This window comes from Anarrhichthys ocellatus, unplaced genomic scaffold (genome assembly GCF_004355925.1).
Source record: "Anarrhichthys ocellatus isolate YVR2014 unplaced genomic scaffold, GSC_Weel_1.0 scaffold117, whole genome shotgun sequence".
In the NCBI taxonomy this organism is placed as follows: Eukaryota; Metazoa; Chordata; class Actinopteri; order Perciformes; family Anarhichadidae; genus Anarrhichthys; species Anarrhichthys ocellatus.
This window is the reverse complement of record NW_022280147.1, coordinates 559,925-573,951: the sequence shown is the minus strand read 5'-3', so window position 1 is coordinate 573,951 and position 14,027 is coordinate 559,925. Positions and strand designations below refer to the sequence as shown.

At 43.2% G+C, this 14,027-nt stretch overlaps 1 protein-coding gene across 1 annotated transcript; it reads left to right on the top strand.

The window, feature by feature from the left end:
* The first annotated feature begins 681 nt into the window (after positions 1-681).
* kcnf1b (potassium voltage-gated channel, subfamily F, member 1b) lies at positions 682-3,949 on the top strand. The gene has a single exon (XM_031876840.1). The coding sequence runs from the start codon at positions 776-778 to the stop codon at positions 2,114-2,116; it is 1,341 nt and encodes a 446-aa protein (XP_031732700.1). The 5' UTR covers positions 682-775; the 3' UTR covers positions 2,117-3,949.
* Positions 3,950-14,027: the final 10,078 nt, after the last annotated feature.

Here is a 14,027-nt window from a genome sequence, read left to right as displayed (position 1 = left end):
TAACAACTTATATCTGAAACATGACGAGTCCCAACTACACCCCTTGTTTGTGCAATGGGCTAACAAGACAAAACTTGTACTGTACTTTATTCATAATTTAGTATATGTACTTAGCTACTCTCCACCACTGAATGCTATTCAGCACATGATCACCAGAGTGCACTATCTCTGCTCTGAGCAGCGACCATTTTCCACAGCATTCCCGCTGTCATAAATGCTATTTGATCAATCAAAATCTTTGACGCTGGAACATTTCCTTTGGATATTACAAGGTAAATTTTAGTAATGAGTGTACTCGCTATAATGCAAACATGTGTTTACCGTCTAGCTTTCATAGAGACAATAGGGCTTTAACCACTGTGGGGAAGGATTAGTTTGTCTGTATTATGGGGTGATTAATGCTGCTCTTTTAATTGTTAACTCAGTTGTCTTTGCAAACCAAACAAGCCACATATTGCATCACCCAGGCATGAGAAAGACCTGTTCCCTCTCTTTTACTTTGTGTGTGTGTGTGTGTGCGTGTGTTTGTATGTGTGAGAATGAGAGAGGGAGAGAGAGCGAGCGAGCGAGAGAGAGAAAGAGAGAGAGAGAGTGAGTGTGAGAGCGAGAGAGGTGGGAAGTGTTGGGGAAAGCTGGCCGCTCAAGCTGTGCCATTCAGCGCATTAAACCGCCGGAGGAGCAAACGTTTACGCGCAGAAATAATGGACTCCCCCTCTGGTTAGCGCGCTTTAACATTACAGGCTACATATTTCATTCTGTCAAACATCTGAGTAAAATGTGGACAGTTCCGAAGCCAAAGTACAGAACTGGTTTGTGCGCCGAGGGGGAGATCGCTGTGAACATTGGCGGAGTCCGTGTGGTGCTTTTCGGGGATGTTTTGAACCGCTACCCGGACAGCAGACTGGCGGAGCTGTTGAACTGCTCAACTCAGAATCATGAAGTCATATCCTCGCTCTGCGACGACTTCGACCCTGGCAGAAAAGAGTTTTACTTCGACCGAGATCCCGATGCCTTCAAGTGCATCATCGATGTGTACTACTTCGACGAAATCCACATCAAACCCGGCATTTGCCCCATCTGCTTCATGAAAGAGATGGAGTTCTGGAAAATCGACCAGGATGTTTTAGACGAGTGCTGTAAAAGCTACCTGAGCGAGAAGGAGGAGGAGCTGACAGAGATTGCAAACAAAGTAAAAGTGATTCTGGAGGACCTGGAGGTAGATCGGTGCATCACGCGTGCCCAGCGGTGCCAGAGGTTCCTGTGGAAGCTGATGGAGAAGCCGGATACCTCGCGGCCGGCGCGCGTCATTACCATCGCGTCCTTCCTCTCGGTCCTGGTCTCGGCGGTGGTGATGTGCGTGGGGACCATCCCGGAGCTCCAGGTGGCGGACGCCGAGGGGAAGCTGGTGGAGCACCCGATCCTGGAGGCGATCGAGACCGCCTGCATGACGTGGTTCACCGCGGAGTACCTGCTGCGTCTCGCCTCCTCTCCGAACAAGCTGCACTTCGCCCTCTCCTTCATGAACGTCGTCGACTTCATGGCCATCGTGCCTTTCTACGTGGTCCTATCCCTCACCTACCTCAGCACCACGTCCATGATGGAGTTGACCAACGTCCAGCAGGCTGTGCAGGCGCTCCGCATCTTGCGCATCGCGCGCATTTTCAAGCTGGCGCGCCACTCCTCCGGGCTGCAGACCCTGACCTACGCGCTCAAAAATAGTCTGAAAGAGCTGGGCTTGCTCCTCATGTACATGGGCATAGGCATCTTCGTGTTCTCGGCGCTGGCCTACACCTTGGAGCAAAGCCACCCAGAGACGCTTTTCAGGAGCATCCCGCATTCTTTCTGGTGGGCCATCATCACCATGACCACGGTGGGCTACGGGGACATCTACCCCAAGACCACGCTCGGCAAGTGCAACGCGGCCGTGAGCTTCCTGTGCGGGGTGATAGCCATTGCCTTGCCCATCCACCCCATCATAAACAACTTCGTGGTGTTCTACAACAAGCAGAAAGTGCTAGAGAACGCGGCGAAGCACGAGCTGGAGCTGATGGAGCTGAAGTCGGGCGGGGACGCGCGCAGGAAAAGCAGCGATTCCGCGGACGCACCAGCAGTGTGAGAATCCAGTCCGAGTCCAGTGAAGACTTTTACAAGAGCTTTTGCTGCGAATTCATTCCTGAGGAAGAAATTAATCCTAAACATATGAAGCCAAAGTTAATTTATAAGATTCGGACCTTGACTGAAGACAATGAGACATTTTCTATGGTCACATTGGGACAGCTCCATGCAGTGACACCTGTAGTTAGCATGTTGTCTCCACACAGCTGTGTCGTTCTGTTGCTTGGTTGAATGTGTCACGTGCCGCTTGTTCCACGGTGCGGTCATTTCTTTTCATAACTCTCGCTGTTGTGAAGGCTGTTGTTATCATTGAATTAAAAGTTCATGTACACGGACACACACTTGTGCACAGAGAATCATTAAAGCGTTACATTTAACCTGCTAACTGAGGTGAAACAAGTTCCCCCCGATTTAACAAATAACAATACAATTAAGGAGAAGTTTTTTAGGGACTTATATTGGATCAGTGTGGGTGGATTCATAGCTGCTATAATTTTAAGAAATGCAATAAATTAGATAAGCTAAAATATGACTAAAGCCGAGTCATAAGTTGCAGCCCCCAGAAAAATGCATCTCTTTAATTATATTGTGCTAAAAGTGATTGTAGAAGAATGTCTCCTGCTCATATTTTGTGTTCTGTGCAGTTTGTGTCTGGCTGACCCCATTGATCAGATGTGATTATTAATTCCCTCGGGACCTGGATGGATTACTGAACGGGCCCAGGGGCCCAAAGTGTGAGGGGCTCCCCTGGCCTTCACCTGCAAAATGTCACAATGTCAAAGAGACTATTTTACATTTTGAACCAGGAAGACTCAAATGACCACAAAGATGACATAAAATGACTACAATGAGATACAAAACAGCAGCAAATGGACACTATGAGACTCACAATGACTATGAAAAGGGGCAAAACAACCTCATAGAGACACAGAATCACGACAAATAGACACAAAGCAGCTATGAAGAGACTCAAATGACCACAAAGAAACAGAAAGCGACTACAAAGAGACTATAAACAATGACAGAGATGCGAAGCAGCTGCAAAGAGACTACACAATGACTATGAAAAGGGGCAGAACAACTTCTTAGAGACAGAAAATGTTTACAAATAGACACAAAGCAAGTACAAAGAGATGCTAAACGACTACAAAAACACACAAAATGACTACAAAAAGATCAAAACAACTTCAAAGTCCGCCTATGGTTTGAACAGAAATTCAAAAAAGCAAGCTTTTAAACAATGAGAACATGGTGGGCTGTCATACTGTCTCAAAAGTGAAAGGATATTTTTTTTTGTGGTTTCTCATTTTAATCTTTAGTCTCGGAGTCATCTGACCCAACCTGACACTAACCACATACTGACCAGCTGCTGACAATGACATCCACTGTCCCAGAGATGTGAACAGATATTCTGTTCCAGTATTTTTGCTGAGGTCCAAAAGTAAAGTGTATGTGTCTTCTGAATGTCCCATTCATGTCAGCGTGCTTTACTCGTTTTAGAACACAACACAACCTATCTATATGAAATCAAGCTATGTGACCTGTCTAAGCCATGCAACATTTTCACAAATTGCATTTTCAAATCTTTTTTAATGAAAAGATACAGATTGAGTGTTGAGGTCGTTCAAAACTGCATACAGAAGAGAAGGAGTACTTTTTGTTGAAAAGGCATTCATTTGTCAAAAGACTGGTGATGGGACACCTGTTTGAAATAAAATGATGATTTTATTTCGTTTTTTGAAGATCATTTTTGAGAAGTCATGTAGAAGATTCCGATATGACCACTGATTCTGGGTAATTGAATCAATAACAGTGCATCATAACCTCATCATATGATTTGTGTTTAATCATTTGTAAAGTAACTAAAACTGAAATGAACGTAGAGGAGTAAAAAGTGCAATATTCACAGAGGATGAAGTAGCATAAAATGGAAAGTAAAAGTACCTCAAACTTGTACTTGAGGTAAAGCACTTGAGTAAACGTTCCACTGGAGTAAAACTAAATGTGCATGGCAAGAGGCCACGACTTTCTGTAAATTCACTCCTGTTGAAAGAAGTGTCTGCCTGTGTTTCTTCCTGCTCACTGCAATGTGCCACAGTGCTGTGTTGTTTCTTCCTGCAGCCATCCTGTATGAAAAACTAGATTCTATTCCGCTAAGAAGAGGTCAACCTTTGCTGTATGAGCCAACATCACCGTTGACCCCTGCGAAATGTGTCTGTGTGCGGAAGCACATTTTATAAGTGGTCGGCGTAGAAGTTTCTGTGTTCATGAGTTCCTGTGCATCGCGTGTGATGCGATCTGAGGCGGTGTTCTGTGACAAACGGCCGTCCCCGGCGGGGGAACACTTCAAAGTAAAGGCTGCACGCCCCCACACACTCCACGCTCAGAAACCCTCCCCTCCCTCCCTCTCTCCTCCAACCAACGCCCCACCCTGCTGCCTCCTTTCCACCTCCCCTTGTTCCGGCTCAGATATGAGCAGCTGTCATCTCCTCTGGCTGAGAGTCATGTTTTCAGGGTATGTGCAGATGCAAAAACTTTGTGTGTTGCACTCTGAGAAGGGGGGAAAGAGAAGGATCGTTCATCAACACCGAAGTGATGACATTAAAGATTCATGCGAGGATGAAGGGACATTAACTGACATTGACTTTGACCAAATATAGCACTCAATACCTTATGCATCAGCGACCATTGCGGATGACTCAGTCTCTCCTTCTGCGTGGCTCGGACACACACACACAGGTTGAATCCGTATATTGCTGATCGCAGTGCGAGACAACTTTACAAAATGTGCATCTGAACATTCATGCTGCTTCTGATACAACGTCTTTCTCTCCGTTGCGACCTGTAAACGAACAGCATCAAGGACGCAGGAACATCCTCGTCGATACCTGGCTTCCTCCAGAGCGCTTTGATGCTTCACAAGACAGGTCTCCCACGATCCCCACAGTCCCAGAGAGCGCATGTGTCCGGAGGAGGATTTGATGGTGAATAGGATTCGATCGATGAACGATTTAATACCGACAATTAGTTCTTTCTTTTAATGAGTTCCCACTGCTCGTATAAAGCAACGTAGCAGCGTGGGCGAGTACATGGGGAGGTTAGCCTATGTCTTTTCTTTCTTGAGACTTGAGCGGGTCTTGCATGCAACAACAGCATGTGATCACCGTGAAAAACAACACAAAAAAACGAACTAAAATTCAATAAGTAGAGTTTTCCAATCTGATTGTTTTTTAAATGCAGTATAAAACCACCAACAAATCCTGTTAACCAAAGATTGTCACAGTTTAAAAAGGCCATTTAAAAGAACTAAATCTTTTGTAATTTGTATTCTCTTTGTTCCATTCATAGTTCATGTTTGGATGTAAATGACTGACAGGCTCAAAGGGACGAGTTTTATTTAAGTTCCTGAGAGTGCGGTCCGTAGTGAGAGTCCATGCAGGCGGGTGTGTTGTCTTCATGGAAGCCTGCAGACAACAGAGGTTATGTACTTCATGGTGACATTCAGCTGGCAAAGGGCTTAGAGTTTAACACAACAACACTTGCTTTGATTAAAGGAAGTCATATAGTTTGGTGATTTATGATCAAATAGACTACAGCACAGAGGAGAAGAACATGTAGCTATTTTGAAAAAAGAGGTAAAACCATGATGGATGAGGATGGAGCGCATGCGTCCTCTTGAGAATTGTCTTACTCATTCCTTAGGGTTCTCATTTTACTACATCACTAACTAACGGATAGATAACTTTACTTCTAAAACTAAACAGTTTGGTCACACATGCACAAGACAGAGGTGGAGGTAACGAGCCATAACAACTGTGTTAAGGGGGTGACGTGCTGGAGTTGTTTCCCCAAAGTGGCCAAAAAATCAGCTAATGCAGGTTTAAGCGAATTATGAGGCTACTTGCAACCTCGTGGTCTACGGAGACCCAGAACACCTTCTGCTTAGGGCCCCAAAAACACTTGGACCAGTCCTGGGCTAGGTTGAAAGGTCAGCAGGGCCAACATGCAATCTGAGTTTACTTACTGTCCAGAGTGTCTTTCACCTTTAGGGGAATAAAAGAAAGACGTATTATATTATGCAATTTGAACATGTGTGTGCGCAACAGATGGCAGTGCAAACCAACGACATTTAAAGCATCTGTCAGTCAAACCAATTGCACCCAAAACAGAACCAAAAAAAACTTATACCCTTCATGCATAACATCATATCCCACTCCACTTTTTCTTTCTCTCTCTCTCTCTCTCGGAGTGGAAGGAGCACGGAGCTGAAGGAGCGTGGTTTTGAGAGCGATACTAGCATTTTTTCGACATTTTTTCTTCACTGGGTAATGTTGGGTATGATAGTGTAGTGTAGTGTGTAGGGTTCACGGGGTTTGTGTGCACATTTATGGGGTTTTAGGGTATTTGTTTGAGGGTGTTTGCAGCTGATCAGCGCAAGATGTCGGCGTGCTAAACGCCACCATGGGCCTGACGGATTTGACCAGGAAGCACGGGGTGAAGATCCCGCCACTGTTCGGGTGTTCAGTGGAAGGAATCAGCCTGGCAGTGGGTGAACTTGTTGGCCACAGCTGCGTGAAGTCCGCAGCGTGGATGAACAACGCTGTGGTCATATTTTTAGATAGTTTAGAAGCTGCGGAAGTGGTGTTGGAGAACGGGATCGATGTGGGTGAACACTTCCTGCCCGTTTACCCTCTCAGCTCACCGGCAGTAAGAGTCACTGTGTCTAACGTTCCTCCGTTTATTAGAAACGATGACATAATCAGAGAGCTGTCCAAACACGGTAAGGTAGTGTCTCCGGTTAGGAAAGTGTCTTCTGGGTTTAAATCTCCGCTGTTAAAACGCGTGGTGTCTCACAGGAGACATGTCTTCATGATCCCCAACAACAGGAGCAGGGAGGTAAACCTCGTGTTTAAAATCACTGTAGAGGACTTTGATTATGTAATTTTTGCAAAGACTGATGATTTAAAATGTTACAGCTGTGGGAAAGAAGGACATCAGAGCAGAGCTTGTCCTGGTGAAAACGGTTCTCATAAAGACCAGAACCAGAAAGGTACTGAGGAGGGCAGAGGGGACAAGCAGGACGGACAGGAGGGGACAAGTGGATTACAGGTGGTGAGGGAAGAGGAGACAAGTGATGTCCAGAAGGTGAGGGAGAGTACTGGAGGACAGGTGGAGTCAGGTAGCGAGGTAGACATGGAGGAAGACGAGGAGCAACTCAAAGCTCCTCAGCTGAAGAGGAAAAAGGGGGGGAATACTGGAAATTCACAGGCCAAAAAAGTGGCAACGACAGGAAGTTTAGGAGCAGCTGAGTGTGAGTCCAGCCTGGAAGAGGACTCTGAGCCCAGTCTGGAGAAAGTCGCTGCTGCTGAAAGTGAGCCCTCTGAACACAAGGCTGGCAGTTGTAAGAACTCTGAAGGCTACAGCGTGGAGGAGATAAAGGAGTATCTGCAGAGAAGCAAAAATGTAAGAGGAGCCAAAGTGGAGGACTACCTCTCTGACAAAGAGAAGCTCTCCAGCTCGGCCAGAACGCATATGAGAAGCAAGGACAGAGGAGGTCTCACGAAGCAGGAAGGCTTCAGACTGAAGAAAATTATTCAGACAATAAGGAAAGAGATGAACAATGACGGAGCCAAGTAAAGAGACCGGAGCCCACGTGCTCACACTGGCTGCTTCGGGAGCCGCTGGAGAACGGAGCCAGGATGGGCATCCAGGACGGCACGACTCCAGGTCTCAGCAGCATGCTGTGACCCTCTGAGGATTCCAACCGGCAGAGTAGGAGGATCCTGAACTCCTGACTCTGCAGATCATTTTTCCAGATCTAGCATTAATTCCAGAGCTGAATGAACTCAACGCTCCTTGATTATGAAGAGAAATTATTTTGATTGTTTATTGTTTTGTTTTGTTTTGAAGAGTTTCTTCTAATCCATTGCCACGGCAGCGATGTTTTGTTTGTTCATATTGTTTTAAGTAAAATAAAGGTTTTCTAAAAATCAAAAGAAATCTCTCTCTCTCTCTCTCTCTCTCTCTCTCTCTCTCTCTCTCTCTCTCAAAAAAACAAACATTCTCCCTTACCAGCACTGGTCTTCTGTTGTCATGGCTCCAGTCTTTAAATAACAGTCTCGCTCTCATTATTCTGGCGAAAAAGCCTTTTGCTTCTAGGCTGGACTCCCACGTTAAATGCACTCCGCTCCATTCATTGTCATAGAGTTAATAGAGCAACAGGGTGTCTCTTTTCTAATCTTATGCACGTCAGAGTAATGAATCATTACAGATATTTTGAGGGGATGCAGGGTTGGACGTTGGAAACGGGGAGGGAGTAGAATTACTTAAAATCAGATCAAGTCCCCATGTAATAAGATTCCATCCACTTGGTCGTGTATCAAGCTTGTTACTGGGGTCGGATTACAACATGCAGAACAACACCTACAGTATTTCACGCTCGCATTCAAATTCTCATCAGTAATTTAAATCACTGAGTCAGCGCAACGCTTCCATGGCCAATGAGCGACCACGGGATCCGGTGTGGTGGGTGGTGGCGGTGCTTTGCATGTAAAACGTGAATCTGCGACATTTCATGAGCTCTTTTTCTAGCATGCAATACTTGGCTTGATATTTGGCTACTGATGTGGAAAGTGTTGAAAAACCACAGGTGAGCTCAAAAAGTTAACACATTATCCTTAGTTGGCTGAATTAATGATTTTTAATTTGATTAATTTGAAAACGCATCCAGACCCTTTTAAGCCTTAATTCAGCCCTGGTGCTTATTTTATTATGTTAAGTTGCAATGTATCCTCAAACAAGGGTTCATATAATATCTTATGAAAAGTTACTCCTCATTTTCTGTGTGTTTTCCAACGAAAGTCCAGCAACACCTGTCAATTTCCACTCGTTTAGGTGCGTATGTTCTTTTCAAAATAAACGTACATCTTCACAGGAAACAACTCGGTTAGGTTTAGGCAACAAAACTACTTAGTTAGGTTTAGGAATAAATCGTGGTTTGGGTTACAGCGTTGGTGTCACATGAGGAATGAACAGCGGATGAACAGTCTCCTGGGTAAAAGATCACCGTTCAATGGACCCATCCGCCTCCACTCTGCCCCGTCCGTGGGCCTGTGGCCTTTTTCCCGGTCTTTACACTTCCTCGTTCATGATTACGTGGAAAGCATACAAAATAATTTCGGCGGATACAAATTATTATAATTTTTTATAGGTATAGCTACAAATGCTGGATGAGACCAGCCTGTATGTTGGGACACTCCTATTTGCGTTTTGAAGCATTCGCCACATGTTCACAATTAATTATGAACGAAAAATCATCAATGAAAGTTTAAAATAAGGAGGTGTGGTAACAATACAATACTGTAGTTGTACAATGTTTCCCCCTTTTTTGCCTCAGTACAAAGAAAACAGAATTACATTTACATTATTTCTCAACAAAACATAAGGCTTGATAACAAAGGTGTGTTCCATGGAACATTTGCATCTCCGGCTTTTTGAAAAACCAGAGCACTGCACACTTTTACATCCATGTTTACTAGCTTGGCATCCTTTTCCCTGCATTTTTCTGCCGCATTGCTACTTTTCTTATCACATTGCCACCACCTGTGGATCAGTGGAGTAGCGTGAAGCCACTGGCAGGAATGTGAATCATGCCATCTCATGCATAGGCCCGCTCATCAAAACACTGCTCAATAGCACTATTAGTGGTAAAAACTCCACATGGCGCCTTTAAGTTGAAGCAGACAAGTTTATTAAAACCTCTTGCACAACACGCCCCCAAATTTGGGGGCTCTCGGGCTCAGAACCCCTGAAAATCATGTACGGAAAATAGCCTTGTTCTTCGGCAATATTGTGGATTGGTCCAGTTTTTTTCCGGATTAAACAGCAACGTATGGGCAACACTATCATATAAGTCACTTCTTACACACTCCAAACACAACTATAGACTACTATATATAAGCATCTAGAAAACGTGGCATAAAAGCATGAAATCCTGGCCAGAAATCGCCGTTATGAGTACCGCAAATCAATATTTGCACCCTGATGCTAGTGGCTACCAAGCCATGCAATGCATTTAATAGCATTAGCACTCGTGGCCAAACGCGTAAATAACTTCGGTTTTCCGCTCCGTGAGAGCACTGGACAGCTGTGAGTGGTCAAACGTACCTTCTTACTGCCCTCCGCCGAAAAAAATCGTAGGTATGTGGCCAAGTTTTATGAAAAATGAGTACAATAACGTCGCAGATTATCCGTTTCAAAGTTGGAATCATTGTTGCTAACTGCATCCTGTTTACTTCCGAGCTGTTTCCAGAATAAGAGCGGTCATTCCAGCATGGGCGAGCGGTCAAACTTCCAGCAAGCGGAAATTTATGCTCGGGGAGACTCGGCACTTCTTGCAACTTTACTGGTTGAAACTTATGTCAATCAACACCAAATTCGACACACGCCTTCCTGAGACTCTGACGCGTCGAAGGAGGGCTTATTGACTGAAATCGACCGATGATAGGCTGAGTTACAGCCCCATACACACACATGAACTGAGAAAATCCTATAGATGACAGCCAGAAACAGGCTCTGATGATGTTAGGAATCTCAAAATGATTCCTAACAGCTGTATTTGAATGTATTGAATAATATGAGTGATAAAAAAAAGTGAAATATATAGTTATATAGTATATAAAAGTACAATGTAAGAGCTGCAACAGCTGGTTCGAAAATGATGACCTCGCTTGACCGCTCTCTACTAAAGCCTCTTATTCTTTACTTTATCCCACTTTAACCTTTATTCAGCAACTACTGATCGGTTGTGCTATGATTTGGGAGAGTTTTTAGGGAGATATCTGCGTTGTTTCAACAACCTTATATCAATAAAAGTGCTTTTTTTTCAGGCGAACCTGATTATTTTCAATTTGAGCTGTGTAATGTCTTCATTACTATATTAACCAGCAACATATACACAATATTACCCACTGAACAATCTCACAAGTGTTGTGATCTGATTATATCAACAACAATTATTAAAATAGACCTTGTAGTTACAGAACTATGGTCACTTTAGTATGGGTATGCTATTTTCGAGCAGAGGCCTACAAATAGGGCCCGAGCTAAAGAGGTTTTAAGAAATCGCCCACGCCAAATGTTGCCAAATGATATTTTGATCAATTTTCTTTTGAGGAAATGAGTGTTAAGCTAAAATTATTTTGCAGGGTGTAATTTAAGATCTGTTATTCAAGGTCATGGGTTTTATTTGTGTCAAACTCATCAAGTTGTGTTTTTACTGACGGTGGATTACCTGTGGGGTGACTCAAGCTGTTAATTTATTTCTGGCAGTGTCTTTGAGAAAAACACTGAGCATAATCCTGTTATTGTTGTGGCCTGAAATGCATAAAGCACAAACTTAAAAGAAATGTCTCTCTTTCTGTACGGACATGGTGCGGTGGACTTCTGTTACTGTGAGATCTCTCCCTCTCTGACTTTGGAATTGAATGCGATGGCTCCCTCTTGTTATAGGTGTCACCCCTCTTGGCTTTTGTTTATTGAGAGGTTGTTTATTGAAAAGCACAGCATTTTATCGGGGGTGAACTTCACTTTGCTTCAACAAATCTCAGCTCAAATTGAGTTTAAGAGTTGGTGAATGGAATGAGAAACACTTTGGTGACGTTGCTTTAGATTTAACAGTCCTCCTGAGAGAGGAATTATTGATCTGGAGAATGAATCTGTAAAAGCAGCAGGACGGTGACCTTTCTTCAGTCTGCTGGTCTGATGCGGGGGAGCACTCAGCCTCGCCCGCTCAATGATTGTTTTGCACACTTCCTTGCCGCCCCCCCCAGCTCGCCTCTTTCAGAGAATGTGTTTTAAAACTGCAATGCTGTGAGACTCTCAGTATGTTCTGTTTTATTTTTGTAACTTCAAATCCTGTTCTAAATGTATTTGTTTTTAAAATGATATACATGTTTATAAAAGCAATCCTTTAGTCATGTAGAAGAGCAGAGTATTGATAAGAGTAGCTCCTTGTAGTAATACAATCCTAAAGATACAGATCTCTAGCTGAAGGCCATCGGAGTTTTCTGACACGCTTGGAAAGGGAGGGGTGAGCGAATAGGTATGTTGGTGCTTGCAATCTGCAACCTCACCACTAGATGCCACTAAATCTCACACACAGTTCCTTTGAGCTAACAGTGGAGGCATCTGAAAATGAGACCGTTTACTATCCCCTAAGAAATGAGTACCCCTCAGCCATAATAAACACATAAATTTGCGATTCTTGAGAAAACCCAACTAAGGATAATGTGTTCATAGCTCAACTATTCTGGGCTGTACGCCTTTTTAAATATCGTTGAGGACATGAGGGAAACTCAATCATATGGAACTAGCTTCCTGTTCACATCCATTTCTTTCTTGCAAATTGCTCTTTAAAATGTCTTCAGAGCTGCTGCGAGCATAAACATCTTTCCTTAAGGGAGGGATGGGAATGTTTTAGTCCATAGTGTACTCTTGGCCATATCGACATACATTGCTGCATTTCCTGCTCCACAAACACCTAAATGTAAAGCTGATTGGGAAGAGTACTTTTAATATCACATCTACTTACATTAAAACCATATTGGGTGCTGTCCTCTGCAGCCTTTTTTATTATTATTATTATCCATTTATTTTTACAGCTATTTACTTGTATTCGATGAAGGCAGGATCAGGAGGAAGCTGATGAATTAGTGTGTATTGCATGTCTCGGATGGCGTCCATTAGGAAAGAGAATGCAAAATAGATACACCTTTTGGTTCTTTTCATTCTTTAAAAAATAATTTGAAGTAATATTAAAATGCTCAAACAGTTGATTTGTAATTCAAATGCTCATTAAAAATACATAATAATAATTTATTTTACTTTTAACAGAGTATTTATACACTCTGGCAATTGCTACTTTAACTTGTGGTGCTGAAACACAGAGCTGCAGAGTCAGGTGATAATTGTCGGTTCATCACTGGTGACCCCTTTCACATAGTAGTCACTTGATCCATTTATATAAGATATTTATCAAAGCAGCTGTGAAGATCCACTTTCCATTCCATCATTGAAACTCAAACAGTATTTAAAAATGTCTGCGTACAGGAGATGTTACATCCAACTCAACTGTAACTGAGGGCAGAATGTGAAAATATTTAGAATGTGGAAGATCCTCCAAATCAAGGAAAGAATCCTACCTCTATCTTTTATGCAGAGACTTGTGACATTCTTGAACTTTAAGATTTTTTTTTTGAAAAATAGTATAATAGTTTGGTTAAGCTCAAAAACTTGCAATCCATCTGTGGTGAGAGTTAATCCGTCTCAGCACTACTTGGGGAAGCATGTGGACTTGCTGTAACAGGTCACAGTTGCAAAACTCTGGAAAGTGATGACTACGCTTAGCTTCTGATGCACTGCAGCACAGTGCTGGGTTCCCCATGAAACATGCAATTAAAGCTAAAGAAACAGCTGAATTTGCTTTCAACTATTACCATAAATGCATTCTAAGCAGTTCTATAAATTCTCGTAAGTTATGGTTTGAAGAAGCAATGTGGCAGGTAAGTGTAAAAATAATGGTTTCCTCGACAAATATTAGCAGTGCTGAACTGCTGCGACTTGGATGTTGGACATTCTTGTCTTCCACACAATTTTCATTCCCCTCACATTATCATAGCATTTTTACTCGTAATTTATTAATATCTTCATAGTTGTGCAACAAACACACTGCTACTGCAAACAGGGCAATACTGAAAATGTCCCCATTACAAATAAATCCCTGGCAACCTTTCATCTGAAGGGAGGAGAAGCAGCAGGCTTAGGTGTCCAAAGTTCAGCATGAATGAGGAGGACAAACCTAAATTATTCATGTGCTGACTAGCTTTTCATTAATTTCTGAGGACTAGAAAGTG

What these genes read in the sequence shown, in the direction of transcription:
- kcnf1b (XM_031876840.1), top strand. Translation starts at nt 776, where the DNA reads ATGTGGACAGTTCCGAAGCCAAAGTACAGAACTGGTTTGTGCGCCGAG.